Genomic DNA, 26332 nt, shown 5'->3' with positions numbered 1-26332 from the left:
TGCTAATGCTAGCTGTGGGGTAAGTAAATAAAGGCAACTAAGCCAAAGTTTTGGTCATTCTCTCACAATATCAATGGATGAATCACTTACTGTCAATAAAATTAAGTATATTTAACATTTTGGTGTACTGCCCCTGTCGTTTTTATCACATACAGTACCAGTCAAAAGTTTGGACACACCTACTCATTTCAGGATTTTTCTTTATTTTTATTATTTTCTACATTGTAAAATAATAGTGAAGACGTCAAAACTATGAAATAACACATGGAATCATGTAGTACCCCAAAAAAGTGTTAAACGAATCAAAATACATTTGATATGAGATTCTTCAAAGTAGCCACGCATTGCTTTGATGACAGCTTTGCACACACTTAGCATTCTCTCAACCAGCTTCACCTGGATTGCTTTTTCAACAGTCTTGAAGGAGTTCCCACATATGCTGAGCACTTGTTGGCTGCTTTTCCTTCACTCTGCCGTCCAATTCATCCCAAAGCGTCTGAAATGGGTTGAGGTCAGGTGAATGTGGAGACCAGGTCATCTGATGTAGCACGCCATCACTCTCCTTCTTGGTCAAATAGCCCTTACACAGCCTGGAGGTGTGTTGGGTCATTGTCCTGTTGAAAAACAAATGATAGTCCCACTAAACCCAAACCAGATGGGATGGTGTATCGCTACAGAATGCTGTGGTAAAAAAAAACTAAATGGTAGTCAACCTCCATCAAATTATTGTAAATCAGCTTTTTAGTACTTATGTGGATTGTAAAAGCTGCACATTACTTAAAAAGTATTTTCATTTTACATTATATTACATTGTAATTTTGCTGAAATATGTCTTTTTTGTTTATTTTTTATTTCAGTTAACATCATTTACTTGTCTAATGATGTTTTGATAAGAATTATGTTGATATTTTGCTATGATTGTTGCTTCTAGGTAATCCATGTACAGTGCATTCTAAAAGTAGTCAGACCCCTTGACTTTTTCCACATTTTGTTAAGTTACAGCCTTATTCTAAATATATGTTTTCCCTCATCAATCTACACACAATACCTCGTAATGACAAAACAAAACAGATTTTTTGAAATGTTTGCTAATTTATAAAAAAAATTAAAAATGAAATATCACATTCACATAAGTATTCAGACCTTTTACTCAGTACTTTTTGTTGAAGCACCTTTGGCAGCGCTTACAGCCTCGAATCTTCTTGGGTATGACGCTACAAGCCAGAGATGGAAATTCGAGTCCGAGTCTCAGAAAAGGACTTGCGACTTGACTTAGACTAGTGATCAATTGACTCGAAATTTGACTTGGACTCTAGATGAGACTCGTGAACAACGCAAGTCAGTACTGGGATAAGTTTGTGTTGTGCATGCTGTCAGGTAACATGGAACAGGCGGCGTTGTAACACGGAGAAAGTAGTTTAATACAGAAGGCTGAAAAACGTTCTGGAACGTCTGCGTCATTTGTACGTCACTGTAGTACTACAGCTAAACAATCGTACATCAGCAATAATGTCTTCAGGTGGTGAGGCTTTCGTTATTACATTTGGTTACAAGAACCTGCAGTGTAATGCCAGTGGCAAAAAAAAAGGAAATGCCGTTTTGCAAAACATGTGGAATTAACATTAAAGATGCTGGCGCAACTACATCTAACTTCAGCCAACGTTTGGAAGCTCAGCGCGAAAGGTCACAATGTGGTTAGACTAATAGTAGTCTATTAAGCAGATGCCAGCCATCTTTTCTTGCGTGTCATCTTTTAGCTAACTGGAAATGTCTACTTGTTAGCAGAGATTATTAAGTTACATCTCGGCAACATGCATACCACTCTGAGATTTAATGTACTTTCTGTTGTAGCCTGGTCCTAGGAAGTAACGTAGTATAAAACGAGAGTGCATGCAACTTCTTGGACATTTCTGCTGAAATATCTCAGACCATATATATTTGTTTGTGTCCTTGTACTTCCGTCTCAAGTCAGCAACAACTATCCATCATGTTGTTCATCTGCAGATTCACGGAATTCTGCAAAAGCAAAGGTGGCCAGCACAGGGACAGAAGGACAGGGCAGCAATGACTCATTCTTGACCACCACAGGTGTCCATGTGTACAGCCAGGGCCACCCCAGGCAGAAGGCCATAACAGAGGCTACACTGCAAGACCTGATCATTTCATGCAACCTGCCTATGTCCTTAGTGGACAACCCTCACTTTAGGCATTTCATGTCAGTGGTAGATGACAAATATAGACCAGTAAGTAGGCCCACGTTGACCAGGCGCCTGCATGACTTAACACTGAACAAAGAGGCTACAATCAAAAGTGGCCTAGAGAAGACAGAATCAGAGTCTGTCACTGTAGATATATGGACTGACAGGACCATGAGGGGCTTCATAGGAGTAACGGCCCATTACATGGTCCATGGAAGAGAAAAAAACACCCAGACTGGAGTCAGTTCTGTTGAGCTGTTATAGATTCACAGGGTCACACACTGGGGAAAGAATCAGTGATACATGTGAAGTAATCTGTGATAATGTTGGCATAATACATACATTTGATTATATCATATGTGATAACGCTGCAAATATGAAAAAGGCCTTCACAGTTTGTTTCCCCAAAGCAAGCAATGACCATGATGATGATGATGATGATGTGGATAACCCCAGCCTATGGGAAGAATTTGGTGAAGAGTACAGTGCTGATGTAGAAGCTATCCAAACCAACTGCAGGCAACAGCTCTTACAGTGCTTTGCCCATTCATTACAACTGGTGATTAGAGATGGACTGAAGGAACAAAAAACATAAACAATGTGATGGCTAAGGTAACTAAACTTTGCAGCTTACTACATACTACCTGTGGTCTGAAAAAAGCATTTGAAGCTGAGTTTGGAGCCAATCGTAGTATCCCTGCTGCTGTGTCTACCAGATGGAATTCCATCCTCAGGCTTGCTAAAGCAGTCACCAATCTGAATCATCAAAGCCTCAATACTCTACTTGAGGTCCAGGGAAACAAGGAGCTCTGCTTATCACCAAGGGAATGGAGCCAGCTATTGGAGCTAGTGGACATTTTGGACCCTTTTTGTCCAGGCTACTGACCTTAATCAGGGGGAGAAAGTGGTGACTCCCAGTGCTGCCCTTCATTTGTGTACTGTCACTCAACTATCATCTGCAAAGTATTCTGAGCACAAGTCGTCACCTAGTCAGTCTAGTAAAAGCACTGCAGTAGTCACTCAAACGCCAATTCCAGGGGGCGTTTGTGAATATCAGAATGGAGCACTCAGATGAACAGGCAACAAAACTTCCATTTGGAAGTTCAATCTTGGTTTCATCAGACCAGAGAATCTTGTTTCTCATGGTCTGATAGTATTTCAGGTGCCTTTTGGCAAACTCCAAGCGGGCTGTCATGTGCATTTTACTGAGGAGTAGCTTCCGTCTGCAGAGATGGTTGTCCTTCTGGAAGGTTCTCCAATCTCCACAGATGAACACTGTAGCTCTATCAGAGTGATCATCAGGTTTTTGGTCACCTCCCTGACCAAGGCCTTTCTCCCCCAATTCCTCAGTTTGGCCAGCTCTATGAAGAGTCTTGGTGGTTCCAAACTTATTCCATTAAAGAATGATGGAAGCCACTGTGTTCTTGGGAACCTTCAATGCTGCAAAAATGTCTCTGCGCTCTACGGACAATTCCTTTGACCTCAAGGCTTGATTTTTGCTCTGACATGCACTGTCAACTGTGGGACCTTATATAGACAGGTGTGTGCCTTTCCAAATCATGTCCAATCAATTGAATTTACCACAGGTGGACTAAAATCAGGTTGTAGAAATATCTCAAGAATGATCAATGGAAACAGGACGCATCTGAGCTCAATATCAAGTCTCAAAGCAAAAAGTCTGAAAACGTATATAAATACAGCATTTCATTTTTGTATTTATAAATTTGCAAGCATTTATAAAAACCTGTTTCGTCATTATAAGGTATTGTCTGTAGATTGATGAGGAAAACATTTAATTTAATCCATTTCATAATACGGCTGTAACGTAACAAAATCGGGAAAAGTCAAGGGGTCGGAATAATTTCCGAATACACTATGTCAAATACACTGCTCAAAAAAATTAAGGGAACACTTAAACAACACAATGTAACTCCAAGTCAATCACACTTCTGTGAAATCAAACTGTCCACTTAGGAAGCAACACTGATTGACAATAAATTTCACATGCTGTTGTGCAAATGGAATAGACAACAGGTGGAAATTATAGGCAATTAGCAAGGCACCCCCAATAAAGGAGTGGTTCTGCAGGTGGTGACCACAGACCACTTCTCAGTTCCTATGCTTCCTGGCTGATGTTTTGGTCACTTTTGAATGCTGGCGGTGCTTTCACTCTAGTGGTAGCATGAGAAGGAGTCTACAACCCACACAAGTGGCTCAGGTAGTGCAGCTCATCCAGGATGGCACATCAATGTGAGCTGTGGCAAGAAGGTTTGCTGTGTCTGTCAGCGTAGTGTCCAGAGCATGGAGGCGCTACCAGGAGACAGGCCAGTACATCAGGTGACGTGGAGGAGGCCGTAGGAGGGCAACAACCCAGCAGCAGGACCGCTACCTCCGCCTTTGTGCAAGGAGGAGCAGGAGGAGCACTGCCAGAGCCCTGCAAAATGACCTCCAGCAGGCCACAGATGTGCATGTGTCTGCTCAAATGGTCAGAAACAGACTCCATGAGGGTGGTATGAGGGCCCGACGTCCACAGGTAGGGGTTGTGCTTACAGCCCAACACCGTGCAGGACGTTTGGCATTTGCCAGAGAACACCAAGATTGGCAAATTCGCCACTGGCGCCCTGTGCTCTTCACAGATGAAAGCAGGTTCACACTGAGCACATGTGACAGACGTGACAGAGTCTGGAGACGTAGTGGAGAACGTTCTGCTGCCTGCAACATCCTCCAGCATGACCGGTTTGGCGGTGGGTCAGTCATGGTGTGGGGTGGCATTTCTTTGCGGGGCCGCACAGCCCTCCATGTGCTCGCCAGAGGTAGCCTGACTGCCATAAGGTACCGAGATGAGATCCTCAGACCCCTTGTGAGACCATATGCTGGTGCGGTTGGCCCTGGGTTCCTCCTAATGCAAGACAATGCTAGACCTCATGTGGCTGGAGTGTGTCAGCAGTTCCTGCAAGAGGAAGGCATTGATGCTATGGACTGGCCCGCCCGTTCCCCAGACCTGAATCCAATTGAGCACATCTGGGACATCATGTCTCGCTCCATCCACCAACGCCACGTTGCACCACAGACTGTCCAGGAGTTGGCGGATGCTTTAGTCCAGGTCTGGGAGGAGATCCCTCAGGAGACCATCCGCCACCTCATCAGGAGCATGCCCAGGCGTTGTAGGGAGGTCATACAGGCACGTGGAGGCCACACACACTACTGAGCCTCATTTTTACTTGTTTTAAGGACATTACATGAAAGTTGGATCAGCCTGTAGTGTGGTTTTCCACTTGAATTTTGAGTGTGACTCCAAATCCAGACCTCCATGGGTTGATAAATTGGATTTCCATTGATTATTTTTGTGTGATTTTGTTGTCAGCACATTCAACTATGTAAAGAAAAAAGTATTTAATAAGATTATTTCATTCATTCAGATCTAGGATGTGTTATTTTAGTGTTCCCTTTATTTTTTTGAGCAGTGTATATTGGTCGTATGAAGGTAAAAAAAAATGTACAAAAAAACTAAAAAAAGTTTATTCAGATGCAGAAGGGCGCTATGTAGATTCCTTCTTGGCTTTCAAAGAATCATCAACGGTTCTTAGAATGAAAAATGGTCTAGGTAGAACCCGTTGCCTAACAAAGAACTCTCATCTTCCAAAAAGAGCAAAACCCTGTCCCTCCTCAAATAACCCCCTTTTCTAAGAGTGTAGCTATATTTGCATTGTCTTTAAATAGCATGTTCGGGGATGCAGTTCCCATGGGATGAATGAATTGTATGACACACATACAACACACATTCCCAAACTTTACTTCATTCCTTCTTTCTCTCATTCCTCGCCGGAAACCGGTTGCTATGGAAGTCACGATGAGGTGGTGTCTTGTCATCGTGCAAACAGGAATCTCTAAACCTGGGTGAAATATTGTTTTCCATTTCATTATCGTACAGAGCAGGTGTCGCCGTGGGGAGCGAGAGAGCGACAGTTGAGTGTCATTTTATCAAAACTCTTGTTTTGGAGTTATTCTCAGGACAACATCCAACATATTATTATGAATCACACGAAGGGGTTGGAAGACCTGTCTGACATATCCACACTGTCTCATTTGTTGGTCTCCGCGGAAGTCTCTTGGAGAAAAAAAGTACATTCATTCTGTTCTCTTTTAGAAAGCTTCCTGGGACTGCTACATAGGCTGGTTCATTATACCTGTGCTTTAGATGATTCTCCCTGTGTGTCTGGCTGGCACTCAATCAGTTTGAGAGATTTCCTCTCTCGTTTTCTCTGTATTGGCGCCTCTACCCTTTCATGGTAGTTCCCTCCTTTCTCTGTATCGTTCTCTCCCCCCTCTTTTTCCCCTCTCCCTCTTTCATCTCTCCCTCCCTCCTCTCTCCCTCAGTATCTTCTTCTCCACTCCTTTATTTTCACTCCACCTCTACGCCGTTGCGCCAGTGCATGAAAGTGACTGCTCTCTCCCCTTCACCCTTCACTACACGTTGGTCTTAAGCATGCCATGGAGGCAAAGGGAGACTGTGTGTGGTGTGTGTGTGTGTGTGTGTGTGTTTACCTTGGATAGGAACTACAGGGAGTCGTCTGGCCTGGGGGCAACAACGAAACTCAAAACTTTAATAAGGACATTTTTAAACAGATAATAATTACAGCATTTAAATCCATTACTGCTTTATTTTATATTGTGCTAGGTCTCGGGGATTGTGTCCGTCTTTTGAGAGTAATTTTCGTCGATATCGTGAGGCAGTGATGATACCAAGAATGCCATGCAACATGAATACAATGAAGTTCGACGCCACTCCCGTAGTGGGGCAAGAGCAGAAATGGCAACTCTCTGAAATAAAGAGAAAGAAATGGGGAGTGAAAGAGAAAGAGAGAAAGGAGGGAGGGAGAGGGGAAAGAGAGCGGGGAGGGAAAGTAAGAGGGGAGGGAAAGAGAGAGAGAGGGAGAAAGAAAGAGAGCGAGAGAGGAGGGAAAGTAAGAGAGCGAGAGAGAGAGAAAGTAAGAGAGCGAGAGAGAGAGAAAGTAAGAGAGCGAGAGCGAGAGCGAGAGCGAGAGAGAGAGAGAGAGAGAGAGGAGAGAAATGGCAAGGCACATCCAAAGAGGAAGTTGGGGGGAAATATCGACACAAAGATTAAGTGGATCTCCCCTGCATAACCAGTGGATAAAAATCACTACTGGCCTGAGGTGATCAGGGCACCAAATCATCATTAGAGAACTGTGCCATGTTTTGCACAGGCAAAATCAATATGTTTCTAACTCTCACTGAGGGAGAATTCCACTTAAGCAGTAGGCTGCTTTATTACATACAGTAGCTTGTTACCAGTTTAAGACACGAAGGATGGATGTGAATCATTACAAGACATTTCCAAGAACTGGAATAACCACAGTATATTTATTCGCTGTTTGCTGTGTGAAGCACCGATCCTTCATTTCTTCATCCCTTTTTTGCTGCTATGCTGAGGGGTGCAGGTCCCCCCCCCCTATCAACACCTGGCAAAAAAATGGCCCAGTGTTAGCTAACCAGTAAAACTAAAAGATACCATGTGATACTTCAATAGAAAGGAACTTTCAAATAGTTTTTTGTTGTTGTTGTTGGCTGTTTGGACTATTTACTTTACAAGGGGTCTGGTGGTAGCTCTGCCGACACTGGAATATGCATTTACCCTGGGTTACGTGGGTTAAAATGTTGATGTAAATCTTTTTCAAGTATCCTCCTCTTCTCTCCTTTCCAACCATACTGTAACAAAAGTACCAAAGGAGATTGAAATTCCCCTCTCCTTTGAAGGACTTTATGAATACTCCCACACAGTGACAGTGTCACTCTGCACGTATGAGGACCTTGGCCCTTACAAGTACTATTTGTTCCTCCCCTGCATTGGTGACTTATACTGTCAGGAGAAATGTGATGTCAGAGGGCTGTGGCTTTCCATTTGATGATGACTCTTAATGCCGTAAATCGCCGAGATTCTTTCCCCTAGCTTCGTGAGTAAAGAATGCGCCACGTGTGACGGTTTTTCACACATTTCTAGCATTTTGAGGAAAAATCCACGTATGTCAAGTTGAAAAGCACCCGGTTTTTACTGTTGAGATTGAGTTGGAGTGAGAGATTTCTGAGGGGCTTTAAACATAAATGTCTTTTTGCACGTCCAACGCATGTCATGTTCGATATATTTGATTGGGGGATTACGTTTGATCCTATTTCAACAATCGTTAAAGAAAAGCTCTTGAATACGCTTCAGGAATCCTGATCACAGGAGAGTGCATTGAAACACTCAAGTTCTTTGAACATACAATATGACAGAGTGCTTTAGAGAGGGAACATCAACCTTAATCATCCGTAATGGATGGTTAAATATGCGTAGCCACCGCTTCAAACACCACAAGCCTCTTTACTCAAAGGTTGTCCTACTCAGTATTCCGCTCCACCGCAACCTCACAAGCAATTATAGCCAAATTATACCGCAGTACCACACTAATAATATAAAGCAACCGAGAGAAGAATGGGGTTTTAAGGTGTGCCTAAATAGCTGAACACGGTGTTGTGTTCGCGCGAAACACCCAAGCCTCGCATTAAAACGACTGAAAACAAATGCGCCTGAAATAATGATAACAAAATGCGAGGGAAAGAAAGAGAGCAGGCAATTTCCACACCCACTTCAAGCCAATAAATAAATATGCAATTGGAATGATTATGCATTAGGAGCAAGGCTTAGGCCCATGAGGGCCCTGAGTCCTGCAGTTTGCATATGTTAAGTAAATAGATTACCACACATACAGTAATGCAATATCGGTAATCCCATTGTATTTGCTTTCTCTGATGTAATTTAACTGTGTTCCACTGAGCTTGGCTGAGCTTGTCTGGTGCAATGGAACCCATGGAAGAGTCCCAAAAGTGCAAACCCCCGCCCGATATGGCACTACAGACAGGCTCAATCAAACCCTCACATACTATTTGAACCCAGGTCTCTTACTCAGGCCTGTTATGACTAGCCCCAGCAGGTGGTATAACACACATACGAAGGTGGTTGGACTATGATGCTTTACTGCTGTAAAAAAACATGGGGTGTTTGTGGTTACAGCATGTGATCGGGAAGTGATGGACGTGGATGTGAGAAAGACATGATCCAATGATAACCACCCTGTCAGCATCCTCCTCCCCTTCAATGAGACATTAACAGGGTAGAGAGAGAGCTGTGTGCAAAGTTCCTCTGTGTTCCACTGGGAGGGTCTGAGGCAATCTGCCACCTATCAGCAAAACTGGCAGTGTTCCCTGCTCAGCCCAAACACAAAAGGACGTCAGAATCAGAAAGCACCTGCTGGGAGGGATAGCGATGGCGGAGAGCCAGGCCGACATATGGATCTCATTTTGGAGACTAATGAAGACAACGAGACATAAATACAGTTGAAGTCGGAAGTTTACATACACTTATGTTGGAGTCATTAAAACTCGTTTTTCAACCACTCCACAAATTTCTTGTTAACAAACTATAGTTTTGGCAAGTCGGTTAGGACATCTACTTCGTGCATGACACAAGTCATTTTTCCAACAATTGTTTACAGACAGATTATTTCACTGTATCACAATTCCAGGGGGTCAGAGGTTTACATACACTAAGTTGACTGTGCCTTTAAACAGCTTGGAAAATTCCAGAAAATGATGCCATGGCTTTAGAAGCTTCTGAAAGGCTAATTGACATAATTTGAGTCAATTGGAGGTGTACCTGTGGATGTATTTCAAGGCCTACCTTCAAACTCAGTGCCTCTTTGCTTGACATCATGGGAAAATGAAAAGAAATCAGCCAAGACCTCAGAAAAAAATTGTAGACCTCCACAAGTCTGGTTCATCCTTGGGAGCAATTTCCAAACGCCTGAAGGTACCACGTTCATCTGTACAAACAATAGTACGCAAGTATAAACACCAATGGACCACACAGCCGTCATACCGCTCAGAAAGGAGACGGGTTCTGTCTCCTAGAGATTAATGTAGTTTGGTGCAAAAAGTGCAAATCAATCCCAGAACAACAGCAAAGGACCTTGTGAAGATGCTGGAGGAAACAGGTACAAAAGTATCTATATCCACAGTAAAACGAGTCCTGTGTCGACATAAGCTTAAAGGCTGCTCAGCAAGGAAGAAGCCACTGCTCCAAAACCGCCATAAAAAAGCCAGACTACGGTTTACAACTGCACATGGGGACAAAGATTGTACTTTTTGGAGAAATGTCCTCTGGTCTGATGAAACAAAAATAGAACTGTTTGGCCATAATGACCATCGTTATGTTTGAAGGAAAAAAGGGGAGGCTTGCAAGCCGAAGAATACCATCCCAACTGTGAAGCACGGGGTGGCAGCATCATGTTGTGAGGGTGCTTTGCTGCAGGAGAGACTGGTGCACTTCACAAAATAGATGGCATCATGAGGTCGGAAAATTATGTGGATATATTGAAGCAACATCTCAAGACATCAGTCAGGAAGTTGAAGCTTGGGCGCAAATGGGTCTTCCAAATGGACAATGACCCCAAGCATACTTCCAAAGCTGTGGAAAAATGGCTTAAGGACAACAAAGTCAACGTATTGGAGTGGCCATCACAAAGCCCTGACCTCATTCCTATGGAAAATATGTGGGCTGAACTGAAAAACCATGTGCGAGCAAGGAGGCCTACAAACATGACTCAGTTACACCAGCTCTGTCAGGAGGAATGGGCCAAAATTCACACAACTTATTGTGAGAAGCTTGTGGAAGGCTACCCGAAACTTTTGACCCAAGTTAAACAATTTAAAGGCAATGCTACCAAATACGAATTGAATGTATGTAAACTTCTGACCCACTGGGAATGTGATGAAAGAAATAAAAGCTGAAATAAATCATTCTCTCTACTATTATTCTGACATTTCACATTCTTAAAATAAAGTGGTGATCCTAACTGACCTAAGACAGGGAATTTGTACTAGGATTAAATGTCAGGAATTGTGAAAATCTGAGTTTAAATGTATTTGGCTAAGATGTATATAAACTTCCGACTTCAACTGTATCTCACAAAACGGACTGCGCCTCCTCAGCTCCTCAGTCACTGCAAATCCAAGCTGTTCCCCCCACTGCAGTGTTTTTGACATTGAAGTAAGTAAAGTAGTAAACCACAGAATTAAATCAAACACTGAAGCGAACAAACTGTATATTCGACCTGAGGTATTTTGAGTGGGAGGAGGAAGCTGGTTCGCGGGTGTAGCCAAGCTGCATACTATGATAGTTATTTAATGCATAACAATACATCTTCCCAACAGCATAAACATCACGACTCCGATAAATGAGTACGCAGTTTTTGAAGACACCGAGCCACAGGTAAAGAGGCAGATGCTCAAAGCTTTGATATGAGGGATGGAGTTTCTAAGGTGCTGGTGCCACAAACGCACGTCTATCTCAAGGCAACAGTTCACCAAACAAACTTTACGAAAAGAAAACATTTACTTCTGTGGAAACTACTCCTAGTAGTTCTCAAAGACTTGAATGCCCTTGGGCACAAAGCTAACACACTGTACACGCCAAACAATCAAGTGTAATGAAAAGTGCAAACGGAGAACACACTAATCCAACAAGAAAGGAAAAACCTGAAATGAAAATGTAAAAATACCTCAAATAAGCTACCTGTAAATCCTTTTCTAAACCCCTGAAGTTCTGTGTTTGATAAAACTAGATTGCTAACTATAAAAGCTCTGCAACCTTTCTGTCGTCTTCTTCTCCCTCATCACCTGTTACACCTGTCCTGTCTTCCCTTCTCCAGGCAGTGGTGTTGTAGAGCAGTTGGCAAAGAAACAAATTGGTGCTTTACTACCACTGTCTGCCCCGACCTCTGTCATTGGTGTGATACATAGCTGGGCCTGAGGAAGTGTCTAGATAGGACCCTGGATGTCTAGAACAACAACAAGATAACAAGGTTGTGGCTGCCATGTACATTGAGTGTACAAAACATTAGGAACACCTGCTCTTGCAATGACAGACTGACCAGGTGAATCCAGGTGAAAGCTATGATCACTTATTGATGTCACTTGTTAATAAATCCACTTCAATTAGTGTAGATGAAGGAGAGGAGACCGGTTATGGAAGGATGTTTAAGCCTTAAGAGAACTGAGACATGGATTGTGTATGTGTGGCATTCAGAGGGTGAATTGCTAAGACAAAAGATTTAGGTGACTTTGAACAAGGTATAGTACTAGGTGCCAGGCGTGCCGGTTTGAATGTGTCAAGAACTGCAACTCTGCTGGATTTTTCACACTCAACAGTTTCCTGTGTGTATCAAGAATAGTCCACCACCCAAAGGACATCCAGGCAACTTAACACAACTGTGGAAAGCATTGGCGTCAACATGGGCCAGCATCGCTGTCGAAGGCTTTCGACACCTTGTTAAGTCCATGCCCAATTAATTGAGGCTATTTTTAGGGCAAAAGGGGGAGGTGCAACTCAATATTAGGAATGTTTTCTTCAGTGTAAATAGAATGGGTAAAATAGATAGTGTTCCATAGTATTGTTGTTGCATGAAGAACAAAGCATTCTGAGAGATGATGTGATAAGCATAGAGATACAGTGCCCTCAGAAAGTATTCATACCCGTTGACTTATTCCACATTTTGTTGTGTTACATCCTGAATTCAAGATGGATTGCATTGTTGTTTCTCACCCATCAACATATAATTCCCCATTTTTTGCACATTCATTGAAAATGAAATATAGAGTTTACACCCCGAAGTCAATACTTTGTAGAAGGGCCTCCCAAGTGCTGCAGTGGTCTAAGGCACTGCATCGCAGTGCTAGCTGTGCCACTAGAGATCCTGGTTTGAGTCCAAGCTCTGTCTTAGCTGGCCGCGACCGGGAGACCAATGGGGCGGCGCATAATTGCCCGAGCGTCGTCCGGGTTAGGGGAGGGTTTGGCCAGCAGGGATGCTCCTGCCAATCGCGCACTAGCGACTCCTGTGGCGGGCCGGGCACAATTCTCGCAGACACGGTTGCCAGGTGTACATTTCCTCCAACACATTGGTGAAGCTGGGTTCCAGGTTAAGCGGGCGTTGTGTCAAGAAGCAGTGCGGCTTGGCTGGGTTGTGTTTCGGAGGATGGGCGGCTTTCGACCTTCTCCTCTCCCGAGTCCGTATGGGAATTGCAGTGATGGGACAGAACTGTAACTACCAATTGGATACCATGAAATTGGGGAGAAAAAGGGGTAAAAAAATGTATTAAAATAAACAATATTTAAAAAAATGTATTGCAAAATTGTTTAACTTTGTGGAAGAAACTTTGGCAGTGTTTACAGCTATGTCTTTCTCGGTAATTTGGAAATCAGAATGAACCAGGTTCTCCTCTAGGAGTCCTTAACGATTACAAGCATACCCATCATATGATGCAGCCACCACTATGCTTGAAAATATGGAGAGTGGTACCAAGTAATATGTTGTATTGGATTTGCCCCCTAACATAACACTTTGTATTCAGCACAAAAAGTTTATTGCTTTTCCACATTTTTTGCAGTATTTCTTTAATGCCTTGTTGCAAACAGTGTGCATGTTTTGGAATATGTTCATTCTGTACAGGCTTCCTTCTTTTCACTCCGTCAATTATGTTAGTATTGTGGAGTAACTACAATGTTGTTGATCCATCCTCAGCGTTCTCCTATCACAGCCATTGATCTCCGGCAACTGAGTTAGGAAGGATACCTGTATCTTTGTAGTAACTGGGCATATTGATACACCATCCAACATATAATTAATAACTTCAGCATGCTCAAAGGGATATCTTTTTTACCCATCTACCAAAGGGTACCTTCTACCTTCTTTGGAAGGCATAAGGAAAACCTCCCTTGTCTTTGTGGTTGAATCTGTTTGAAATTCACTGCTCGACTGAGGGACCTTACATATGTATGGGGTACAGAGATGAGGTAGCCATTTAAAAATAATGTTAAACACTATTATTGCACACAGAGTGAGTACATGCAACTTATTATGTGACTTGTTAAGCACATGTTTACTCCTGATCTTATTTAGGTTTGCCATAACAAAGGGGTTGAATACTTGAGTCAAGATATTTAAGCTTTTCATTTTTAATTAATTTGTAAAAATTTCAAAAAACATAATTCCACTTTGACATTATAGGATATTGTGTGTAAATCACTGACAAAAAAAATAAATTCTGGCTGTAACACAACAAAATGTGGAAAAAGTCAAGGGGTGTGAATCCTTTCTGAAGGCACTGTGATTGATTGCATATCAATTCCTAAAGTGATTCATCAAGCATTTTTCATCAAACATTTGACATAATACACCCAATATGGCTGCCAATCCACACAATGGATCATTGTACTCTATTCTAAACCCCAAGATGGATCTACAGTGGATGAGCTACACATTACGGATGTGCTAATAGAATTGATATGCAAAGCGCTGCCACACACGCCTCACTCCACGTTTCTGCAGACTAAGGCGATTTAGCAGCCAATGTGACAGAGCAGATTAACAATCATCCATTACTGCCAAAATGTATCACCATTTTCTGTTCTCGCTTCACTACGTAGCACTGAAACATTGATGACATCTCACGGTTCTCCCCATTTCATTCCTGAAGAGGTTCAAACCGTCCAATTAACCGGGCTCTTGTTATCACAGGCATATAGACGCTAATCCGTTCATTAGGAAAACAAATCTCTGACGAAGTTTATAATTAATGTCAGTTAAATGATTATGTGATATATATGTGGGTGCACTGTCCCTTATAGCATGAGAATGACACACAGGCTTCAGCTAATCAGTCAATTAATCAACATTTTATGAATTTAATCTCTCACTTTGGCCCTGTTCTACATAATAGGTTTTAAATATTCAAACACTCGATAGGATTACAAACGAGGTGCACAGTGCCCTTACAAGTCTTCTTCTATCCACTGTGTTGTCCAAAACCTACCACATTCCTTTCATTTTCTTACCATGTGTATCTATCGATTTCTTCGAAACAAAAATAACTAACAAGAAATAGGGCTCGACACAAGGCAAAGTTACTTTCATAAACCACAAACTTGTCAGAAATGAAACGTTAGGGAACTTGGCCTTTGCAATATCAGTCTATCGATAGGAACATCACAGGGGTTCAACAAATGAGTAGTCCTGTCAGAGCCAACTGTCCGAAGATGTAAATGAAAACCTTGGCCCTACCTGAACATCTGGTTGAGTCTTTGGGTCTTCGGTCCAATTAAAAACCATATAAAAACAAAGATAGAAAGTCAATTATATAACAGAAATCCAATAGGTCTAACGGAAATGGATAGCTCTGTCTATTTTCCACTAAAGCAGTCTGGAATATGTGAGAAAAGTGGCCTAAAATCACTATTTTTAGCAAACAATGCTAGACTCTCATTTGCCCAAATAAAGCAGACTTTGATACCAATTCTTGGTATACAGTCTGAAACAAAGCACTGCAAAATAGAGGACATTTTCCTTACAAGCCAGAATGTTTAATAAAATTATATTTGAACTACCTCTACCAGTTGGTCCTTCATCTGCTCAAAGTTTTTAGCGTGCCAGTTGGCTCAGGTGCAACACCATGTAACCGCCTGTTAGTATGCATGCATCGCGTGCATGTACTTCGGTCATGAGCAAACATTTTGATTGCCACACACACAAAGTCAGTTTAATAATACTTTCCTGAGGATATTTTGTCTACAATTTCGACCAGCTGAAGAACCAACACCACGGACAATCGGCAGAGTAAGTTCAAATACCTGTATTCAACATTCGTGACAGAGAAGGGACCTTTAGTTGGGTGGTTTTCTATGTGAATGTGCTTGGCGTTGCCTAGACAATTGAGGCATTGTGACAAGGCTCTCCTCAAAGAATTAGTCGTTACTTGTAACCACAGCCTATTTATACATTTTCTCTTCTTAAAATATGGATTTAAACCTAACCCTTACCACTGCTAACTGTATGCCTTACCCTAACCTTAAATTAAGACACAAACAAAAAGCACAAACATTACGACACAAACAAAAAGCACATTTTTGTTTTCATACATTTTTACTATATAGCCAATTTTGACTTTGTGGCTGTGGTAACTACTGACCACCCAAACATTGGGCTTGCAGCCCAATTCAAGATGGCACCTGTGAGTTGGTCACACCTCCAACCACACCTATAGCTTCAGCCTTGAAGGCCTACTATTCAACAGGCAATTATCATCACAATACAGTGTGTTAACATATTATTGGCCAGGTACATACAGTAACAAAATTATTTTCATAGTTTCATAATTCCATTTCTTTTAAGGGCAATGTCTCATTTAAAATGTTCGCTTTATCCTTTTATGGCAATGCATGCAGTCAGCTTCAGGAAGCACACATTTGTCTGACTGAATGTGTCCCTAATGATTTGTAGATCAATGTTGGTTAATACTGCTTGATGAACATCCCTCCAGCATTAACACATTTGGATTTTCAAAAGCACATAGCAGCGTGGCCTTGTGTTTCTCCTAAACAGAAGTGAAACTACAGTACTGTCTGTATCACCAGATGGTCTTTGCTTGAAGCTTCCTCTCACAAGTGGCAATCTACGTTTGTGTCCAACGCAGCTCTGAGTCTCAACATATAGCGCTGAGATATTCTGTCTTGCAGTGTTAAACAAAGAGGGAATGTTATTGGATGAGTAATGTAGGATATGTACAGCATATGCACTTCTATTCATTTTCTTGACCAAATCATTTCAATGTTGAACAACTTTGTTAAAGAGTAGGTCAGGTATATTTTGAATGCTGCATTGTACATGAAATTGAAACGCTACATACAATACATGACAAAAAGTATATGGACACCTGCTCGTCGAGCATCTCATATCATTAATATGGAGTTGGTCCCCCCTTTGCTGCTATAACAGCCTCCACTCTTCTGGGAAGGCTTTCCACTAGATGTTAGAACATTGCTGCAGGGACTTAATTCCATTCAGGCACAAGAACATTACTGAGGTTCCGGGACTGATGTTGGGCGATTAGGCCTGGATCGCAGTCATCGTTCCAATTCATTCCAAAGGTGTTCAATGGGGTTGAGGTCAGTGCTCTGTGCAAGCCAGTCAAGTTCTTCCACACTGAACTCAAACCATTTCTCTATGGACCTCGCTTTGTGTGTGGGGGCATTGTCATGCTGAAACAGGAAAGGGCAGAATCGTCTAGAATGTTTATTGTATACTGTAGCGTTAAGATTTCCCTTCACTGGAATTAAGGGGCCTAGCCCGAACCATGAAAAACTGCCCCAGACTATTATTCCTCCACCAAACTTTGCAGTTGACACTATGCGTTCGGGCAGGTAGCATTCTCCTGGCTTTCGCCAAACCCAGATTCATCCTTCGGACTTCAAGATGGTGAAGCGTGATTCATCACTCCAGAGAACGTGTTTTCACTGCTCCAGAGTCCAATGGCAGCGTGCTTTACACCCCTCCAGCCGACGCTTGGCATTGCGCATGATGATCTTAAGCTTGTGTGCAGCTGCTCGGCCATGGAAACCCATTTCATGAAGCTCCCAACGAACAGTTATTGTGCTGATGTTGCTTCCAGGGGCAGATTGGAACTCGGTAGTGAGTGTTGCAACTGAGGACAGATGATTTTTACGTGCTACGTGCTTCAGCATTCGGTCGTCCCATTCTGTAAGATTGTGTGGCCTACCACTTTGCGGCTGAGCCGTTGTTGCTCCTAGACGTTTTCACTTCACAATAACAGCACTTACAGTTGACCGGGACAGCTCTAGCAGGGCAGAAATTTGACGAACTGACTTGTTGGAAAAGGTGGCATCTTATGATGGTGCCACGTTGAAAGTCACTGAGCTCTTCAGTAAGGCCATTCTACTGCCAATGCTTGTCTCTGGAGATTGCATGGCTGTGTGCTCGATTTTGTATACCTGTCACGACTGTCGAACGTAACAGTGTGACGACTGACGCTCCAATTAAAATTGAAGACATTTCTGCTCAATTAACCCATTCCGTTTCTTCTCCCTTCTAACATTTATATGCTGGTGTGTCATTTATGGATAAAGCGAGCGAGATCGAGTGGCTGGCGCATGCTGGTAATGTTTAGCGCCCAGCGTAATTCTTTTTTTACAAAGTGCAGTAAATGTCGGAGCAGACGGTTGACGAGTGCACCTGTGACCTCACCTGTCATAGCGCTCAACGTGCACGTCAATATGAATACTAAGCAGGTCAAACCACACGCACCTTCAAACATCATTCAACAGAGTCAGAGGGAAAGCTTGATACATTATTGATATAACAAGTAACACTGCAGGATGGCTGAATGTTCTAACTTTATTGACTGGCATTGAGAATTCTGTTTTTATTGAGAAAATACGTTTTCTCCTGTCTATGGAGGCATATTGGACATAGATAGACATATCCTGTCTATTTAACTTGTGAAAGTGTGTATTGAGAAGTCTATTCTATGATAGTGTGTACCCACTTCTGATCACTTGGGATTAATGCAGATCCTGTGAATGATCTAGGGGTAAATGGGCCAAAGGTCCAAACAGTTATGAAGTTATTGTATTACGAGCTATCATCTTTTATCACAATATGATAGGGGAGACTGAGGGCAATTGTGACAGTTTGTATTTTACTCTTTTGCTCAGAGACCACTTGAACTAGTCTAGTAACTTTTTTATATATATATAAAGAAACTTACATCTGTCTCCTAATCGTTCATACCATGTATATGTCTATACATAAGACGGTCAGCTCACAGTATTGATTTGAATCAGAAAAGTCCGGAAGTCTGCTACATTTGCCCCGGTGCTAGGGGTAGCTGCAGTAGCTGGGGTCAAATGTAGCAACTAAAAAAAATATGAATTGTCTATTATCATAGACGTATGTAATGATTTTGAAAGAAATATGAGTATGTCTTTGTACGAAACCAATAATTATAGTAACACCCATTATTTTGCATGGTCAGTCAGTTCCTCTCAAAACATCTGAATTCTCTGATGGCGCCCAGATTATATGTGTTTACAACTTCTTTGTCCCTCTACAGGACCCCAAGGCTATTTAAAGTTATTATTTGTATAATACAGTGCCTTCAGAAAGTATTCAGACCCCTTGACTTTTTCCACATATGTTAGCCTTATTTTAAAATTTTATAAATTGTTTTTTTCTCCTCAATCTACACACAATATTCCATAATGACAAAGCTAACTGAAATATTACATTTACCTAAGTATTCAGACCCTTTACTCAGTACTTTGTTGAAGCACCTTTGGCAGCGATTACATCCTTGAGTCTTCTTGGGTATGACGCTACAAGCTTGGCACACCTGTATTTGGGGAGTTCTCCTATTCTTCTCTGCAGATCCTCTCAAGCTCTGTCAGGTTAGATGGGGAGCGTTGTGGCACAGCTATTTTCAGGTCTCTCCAGAGTGGTTCGATCGGGCTCTGGCTGGGCCACTCAGGGACATTCAGAGACTTGTCCTAAAGCCACTCCTGCGTTGACTTGGCTGTGTGCTTAGGGTTGTTGTCCTGTTGGAAGGTGTACATTCACCCCAGTCTGAGGTCCTGAGCTCTCTGGAGCAGATTTTCATCAAGGATCTCTATGTACTTTGCTCCATTCATCTTTGCATCTATCCTGACTAGTATCACGGTCCCTGCCGCTCAAAAACATCCCCACAGCATGATGCTGCCACCACCATGCTTTACCGTAGGGATGGTGCCAGGTTTCCTCCAGACTGAACTCTTTGGCCTGAATGCCAAGCGTCACATCTTGGTTTCATCAGACCAGAGAATCTTGTTTCTCATGGTCTGAGAGTCTTTAGGTGCCTTTTGCCAAACTCCAAGCGGGCTGTCATGTGCCTTTCACTGGAATGTTCTCCCATCTCCACAGAGGAACTCCTTGCTCCCTGAGCAAGGCCCTTCTCCCCCTTTTTTTTGACGGGCGGCCTGCTCTAAGACTCTTGGTAGTTTCAAACTTTTTCATTTAAGAATGATGGAGGCCACTGTGTTCTTGGGGACCTTCAATACTGCAGATATTTTTTCGTACCCTTCCCCAGATGTGTGCCTCAACACAATCCTGTATCAGAGCTCTACGGACAATTCCTTCGACCTCATGGCTTGGTTTTTGCTCTGACATGCACTGTCAACTGTTGGACCTTATATAGACAGGTGTGTGCCTTTCCAAATCATGTCCAATCAATTGAATTTACCACAGGTGGACTCCAATCAAGTTGTAGAAACATCTCAAGGATGATCAATGGAAACAGGATGCATCTGAGCTCATTTTCGAGTCTCATGGCAAAGGGTTTGAATACGTACATAAATAAGGTCTTTCATAAATTTTAGAATAAGGCTGTAACATAACAAAATGTGGAAAAAGTCAAGGGGTCTGAATACTTTCCGAAGGCACTGTATAATTCATACAATCCTAAAGTTCAAATGACTTATCATCATCATCATTTGGCTGCTTGGCTCAGGGTCATTTTACAATTGCCCCCAACCCAACAGCCATGACAAAACCTCATATGCCTAGCAAGAGACAACAATATTGACACATGTCATTCATGTCAATGTTTGGCCAACATATAGTGATGAAAATTATGCTAGACGAGAGAGAACCTAAATGGGTATGTACCGTGTGAGTTTTATCGCTCTAGCTTGTGTTACACTTGCCCCCTGTTACAATTTCTCCCAGTCTCCCCTACCTGCCATTCTAAGTTATTTTAACATGGACCAAGTCTTCAGGCACTCCCTATTACACAGTGAGATAGCGATGACAGACGGTCTAAAATGGTCCTGAGTGGTGCAGCATCTTCCTCCCTTCCAACACTGTAACAAACAAGACCACATCTTAACCATACTGACACACTTCCAGGCTTCTAGCTTGTGGACAGCCTGCTATCTTTGGCAATGAGCGCTGCATTATATAGCCCAGTTGCACTGACAGTTCTCTTTCTTTCTCCCTTTCCCTTTCCCCATCCCCCTCTCTACCTTTCACTCTCTCTCCCCCAGGCAGTGGCGAGGCCGGCACGTGGCAGAGGGGCGAGAGGATGTTGTGTCTCTGGCCCAGTGTGAGAGCCTCCCTCCGGGGAAGCTGGTGTTGGACGCGGGGCCCAACGGGCCGCTGACCCCCCCTCCCTTGTCTCTGTGATTTATGGCTACTGGGGATCTGGCCACTGCAGAATCCTCTTTCGCTTTCACATTCACATACACTGCACCACTGGACAGAGCCACACACACTGCACCACCTTCACCAGTGCTGCCCCACAGGGTGATTCCGCCACACACTGAATAACAGAATCTCTCTCAGCCTCCACACGCACTGAGGGACTGCACAAACACACTGCTTTTCTCTACCCCATAGAACCTCACATTGCACTCTGTGTCCTATACATGCCCCTCACACACCCCTCTGTGTATCTTCCACACCCGCTCAGTGTGTGGATTAGCATCCCAGTATCAGTCATGGACCGTCAGCCATATAGCACCTCAGTATGGCGCCTGCTTTACTAGCAGAGGGGGATCAATGGAACTGCGCTGAGTGATGAGATGATGTTCCTGTTTTCGCATGGCCTGAGAAATGACCTACCAGCAGCCCTGCAAAGACTGACCCCCCCCCACACACACAATTTCACTGTTTTTACTCACTGGACTGACTCTCAATAGATTAACTGTATGACTCACTGGTGTTCCCACAGGAACCTGTTCTTTTTCTAAACTCGGAAACCGTGAACTGGAGGTGAGAGCCAGAAGGCGGTCGGGTCCGGTCCTCGCCATGGTGTTGCCACCTCCGGACAAACGCCACGTGTGCCTGACCACCATCGTCATCATGACCAGCATGGCCTTCATGGACGCCTACCTGGTAGAGCAGAACCAGGGGCCCAGGAAGATCGGCGTGTGCATCATTGTGCTGGTCGGGGACATCTGCTTCCTCATCGTGCTGCGCTACGTGGCCGTGTGGGTGGGCGCCGAGGTGCGCACGGCCCGCCGCGGATATGCCATGATCCTCTGGTTCCTCTACATCTTTGTGCTGGAGATCAAGCTCTACTTCGTCTTCCAGAACTGCAAGGCGGATAGGAAGTCTCTGGAGACTGTGGCCCGGAAAGCCTTGACTCTGTTACTGTCCGTGTGCGTCCCAGGGCTTTACTTGGTTCTAGTGGCTCTGGACAACATGGAGTACGTGAAGACCTTCAGGAAGAAGGAGGACATGCGGGGGAGGCTCTTCTGGGTGGCTCTAGATCTTCTGGATCTTCTGGACATCCAGGCCAACCTGTGGGAGCCTCAGCGGACCGGACTGCCCATCTGGGCCGAGGGGCTGATGTTTTTCTACTGCTACATCCTCCTCCTCATCCTGCCCTGCGTCTCGCTCAGTGAGATCTCCATGCAAGGGGAGCACGTGTCGCCCCAGAAGATGATGCTCTATCCCATCCTCAGCCTAGTCACCATAAACGTGGTCACCATCCTGATCCGTGGGGTTAACATGGTCCTGTTCCAGGACAGTAGAGTCTCCACCATCTTCGTGGGCAAGAACGTGGTGGCGATCGCTACGAAGGCGTCCACGTTCCTGGAGTACCGGCGTCAAGTGAAGGAGTTCCCTCAACCGCAGAACACCATGGCGTTGGAGCTGCAGCAGAACTCGGTGTGCCACGGACATGCGCGCCACACATCGCACTCGCAGACCCTGCCCAACTCCACCAACCTGCCCCACGAACCCTCGCCAGCTCGCGACATAGACACATGACCGCCAGACACATGAGCCACTCCACCGTTGTGATCAGTGACTAACCAAAACCCTAAGTTCTGGTTGGACTTGTTCTATCTATCCAGCCGTGGAGAGGTTGGTGTTAAGAGAGAAATGGTTTTCAAGACAGGATTGTATTGTTCTTCCTGTCATACAACTGTGAACAACTGTGGATATAACAACTAGAGGGATATTTATAGCCTAGACTGTCTGTTGGAGAAGGAGAAAGATTCACTTTCTTGATTCTGACAAGAAGGAACTGACATGGTTTTTATTGAATTGTGTATCGAATTGTGTTTTTAAATTAACCGTTTTAAAACTTTATTAATAATATCGGACAATCTCCATATTCTGCAGCTCAGTGATGTACGTATGTTGTGTAACAGTAAATTGGAAAACGTGTTCCTCCCTGAATATATATATGGGATTTTTTTCAAATGCCCCTTTTTGACCGTCCATTGCGTGGCTTTTATTCTTTGTGGTCCTTTAGAAACGGAGGTACACCACTCGCTCCGAAGAAGCACTCCAGTTGAAGTGGAGAAAGAGATGATGGAGAGAAAATGAAGGAGAAAGGGTTAATAAGAAGGTTTGTTTGAGCCGTGGTGGGGGGGATGGGTGGCAATAGAAGAGTGAAATTTAGCCTCTGCTTAGTTCTGCTGAGAAAGGAGCCTGCTGCCTCTGTCAGTGTGATGTTTTATGACCAAATGTCTGATAAAAAGCACCAGAGCTCAGCACTATACACTCCACTCAAGGCAGCCAACTCTCTGTGTGTGTGTGTGCGTGTGGGCGGATGGGCTGGATTCGTGTGAAACTGTATTTTGATGTACTGTAAGCGTGTGGCTTAAAAAATGTGGGTGTGAAAGAAACAGCAAAGGGGAGAAGAGATGTGTTCATGTCAGAGAAACAGAGGGGAAAAAGATCATGTTGATTTCCCTTACTGTACAGCCTTGAAGTCAAAGAATGCAGAGAAGCGCAGACATGGCCTCGTTGACCAACGTTAAAATATAAATGTACAATCCAACCTGAAAACTGCAAACTATTTCTACTTAACTGATGAAGTGAGTGTTAAAGTATTATTCATATGATTAATATTATTATTATGTACATTCTTTACAAAAACGTTACGTTGGAGGCAGGTAATGTTTTAATAAAAGTATCCAAAGAATGTGAGAGATTTGTCTTTCTCTTAAACCACAATCTCTGACTTGGAGGCTACATAACCGAGGACGTGTTGTAGTACTCCGCATTATACAGAAGAGGAATTTAACCTTGAAAAAGCCAGGTTAAAAAGGATCCAAAATGTACTTTTGTCTACAAGAAAATGAATTCATTCTCTTTTCAGTTTTTCTAAAGAAAACCGATGTCAAAAAAATGTAAAATAATTGACAACTCCACTGAATGCACTTTTTCCAAATAGCACTTTCATATTTTTCTAACCCCCCTCATGTTGTATTCTATCTTTTCTCCTATTGTCTGAACTCTTCCATGGCCCCTGTCAAATCTCACTTCAAACGCTATGTGAACTCTGACGTTGCCATGGAAAGATTGTTACATGGGCCAACCCTGGCATTACAGAGAGAGTTCAGCCATGTGAACAATGTACTATTATGTAACCGGAATGATCCATGCACAGGTCAACTACAGGTAACAGCACTCCAAGACACAATGGAGAATCCTCAGGGCCCTTTGACCCCATCAACAATAACTGACTGGAACTCAGTGACAGTACCCTTTAACCTACAGAAAGAAAAGAAAGGCGGCACCTGACGACAGCAAATGGAAGAATGACAATTCTCTTTTTCCATTCTTTGAAAATGAGCAGTGCCCTTTCAAATTTACAGTGTTGCTTTAAGATTAAAGAGGATACATGCCAGAAATACTGTTGTGAAGATCATTCAGCTTACTAGAAGGTATAAATATGGGTTTGTTACATCTAAGCCTTGCTCTCAGTGTGTCTCCAGCTCAGGGCACAGTTGTTCCAATAACACACAACACCACGTTAACACCACCACAGATTGCCACTATTGTTTGAATAAATCTTGTCAGAGGGGAGAGAAAGTAAATGGCAAACTTGGAAATAGGAATAAATTACCTGTAGCCGCCTCAGCAAGAGCTCACCTTAGCGAGAACTCTTGCAGGGCGAGACTCATTCACAAATCAACCAGAGCCTGTGCATCAGGAAATTAATTGTGTTCCCGCCATACGTAATAAGGTTTTTGAAAGCACTTTCTATCTCTACCTACCTGTGATTTATTTTGCATCCATAACTTTGTGAAATATTCAATTTCGACAACATTAATTCAGGACGGCATGCATAGAGGAGATAAGGGGACTCAGGTGAGCTACTGTAGTGCGGGTGTTGTAGGTGTTGACCAACCTTGCTGACTGGGCTGTTTCTCCAATCTCCATGCGGCTGGTCTATCCTCTGCTCTACTACGCCCCAAACCCTTGAATCACTTAGCCAGCCACGCTAGCTGCCTTGAGCCCAATACCACTTCCCACTGTGTGAGAAGGAGCCCCATCTATATGGAAATACAGGTACTGGAGCTCTGCCTCTGGTGGGTACATGTCATTCACACTTTTGCCACTGGAGACCTCATCAACAAATTGAGAGAAAGGGAGGGTTATTCCAAATGACGCCTTGTTCTTTTTATAGTGCACACATATTTTGACCAGGGTAATAACACACGCACAAGGGAAATAAACAACACTGTCACCGAAAAGTTTTCAAAATACATCAAGACTTTACCACCTCACCCAACACGACACACCTTTTCCTGTAGGCCTAGTCAGAAGCCATTTCTCATTTTCAATGCCTTTCTCTGTAGCCTAAACCAATCAAAAATTGCTCAAATCCCCGTGAGCGACACAACACATAACTTTAACACTAAAGAAATGTATACTGAAAGAAACATTTCACCCACCTTTCAGATCAAATATCTGCATATCTTTCTGTCATATCCATCCAAATGAAATAATTCCATGTGCCCGCTTGGCTTTTGTCTTCATTAATTTTCACTCAAAATGCAAAGCACACTACTAGAACTCTGCCCAGACATTCCGTTTAACCTTGCAGAAACTGCTGGAGTTCATGACTCAAGATTAGTTCCTTTCTCTAGGTCGGTATGTCAGATTAGCTCAAGCGCCAATTTCTCAGCCTCTGGGTTTCACAGAAACACAACACTTTTAAATGAATGATGTGACAAATGTTCCTAACAAGTGGCTATGGATGAAATGCATCAAAACATATTTTCAAAACATGGAAAAATAGACTAAAATGTATATATTTCTTCAACTGCAACAGAGGGCACCCTAGCAGTGGAGGTTTTAGTGCGGTGGCAACAATGTAGAGCATATTTTCTTGCCCAGAGTGAGGCTTTTATTTGCAAGTGGAGATACTAGCCAGCGACTGTACAATACTTACAA

The 26332-nt window shown here is 43.2% G+C and overlaps 1 protein-coding gene across 1 annotated transcript in view; it reads left to right on the top strand.

Moving 5' to 3' along the window:
• The window catches only part of LOC115174604 (transmembrane protein 121), a 65162-nt gene extending 41086 nt beyond the window's left edge, over positions 1-24076 (top strand). The window contains exon 2 of the mRNA XM_029733299.1: positions 21178-24076. Within this exon, the coding sequence (XP_029589159.1) occupies positions 21941-22906 (966 nt within the window). The 5' untranslated portion in view covers positions 21178-21940 and the 3' untranslated portion in view covers positions 22907-24076. The remainder of the gene's footprint in view (positions 1-21177) is intronic.
• The last annotated feature ends 2256 nt before the right edge of the window (positions 24077-26332 follow it).

The sequence above is a fragment of the Salmo trutta genome, chromosome 35 (assembly GCF_901001165.1).
Source record: "Salmo trutta chromosome 35, fSalTru1.1, whole genome shotgun sequence".
NCBI lineage: Eukaryota > Metazoa > Chordata > Actinopteri > Salmoniformes > Salmonidae > Salmo > Salmo trutta.
Note: the sequence above shows the minus strand (reverse complement) of the source record. Positions and strands in the feature narration are given on the sequence as shown.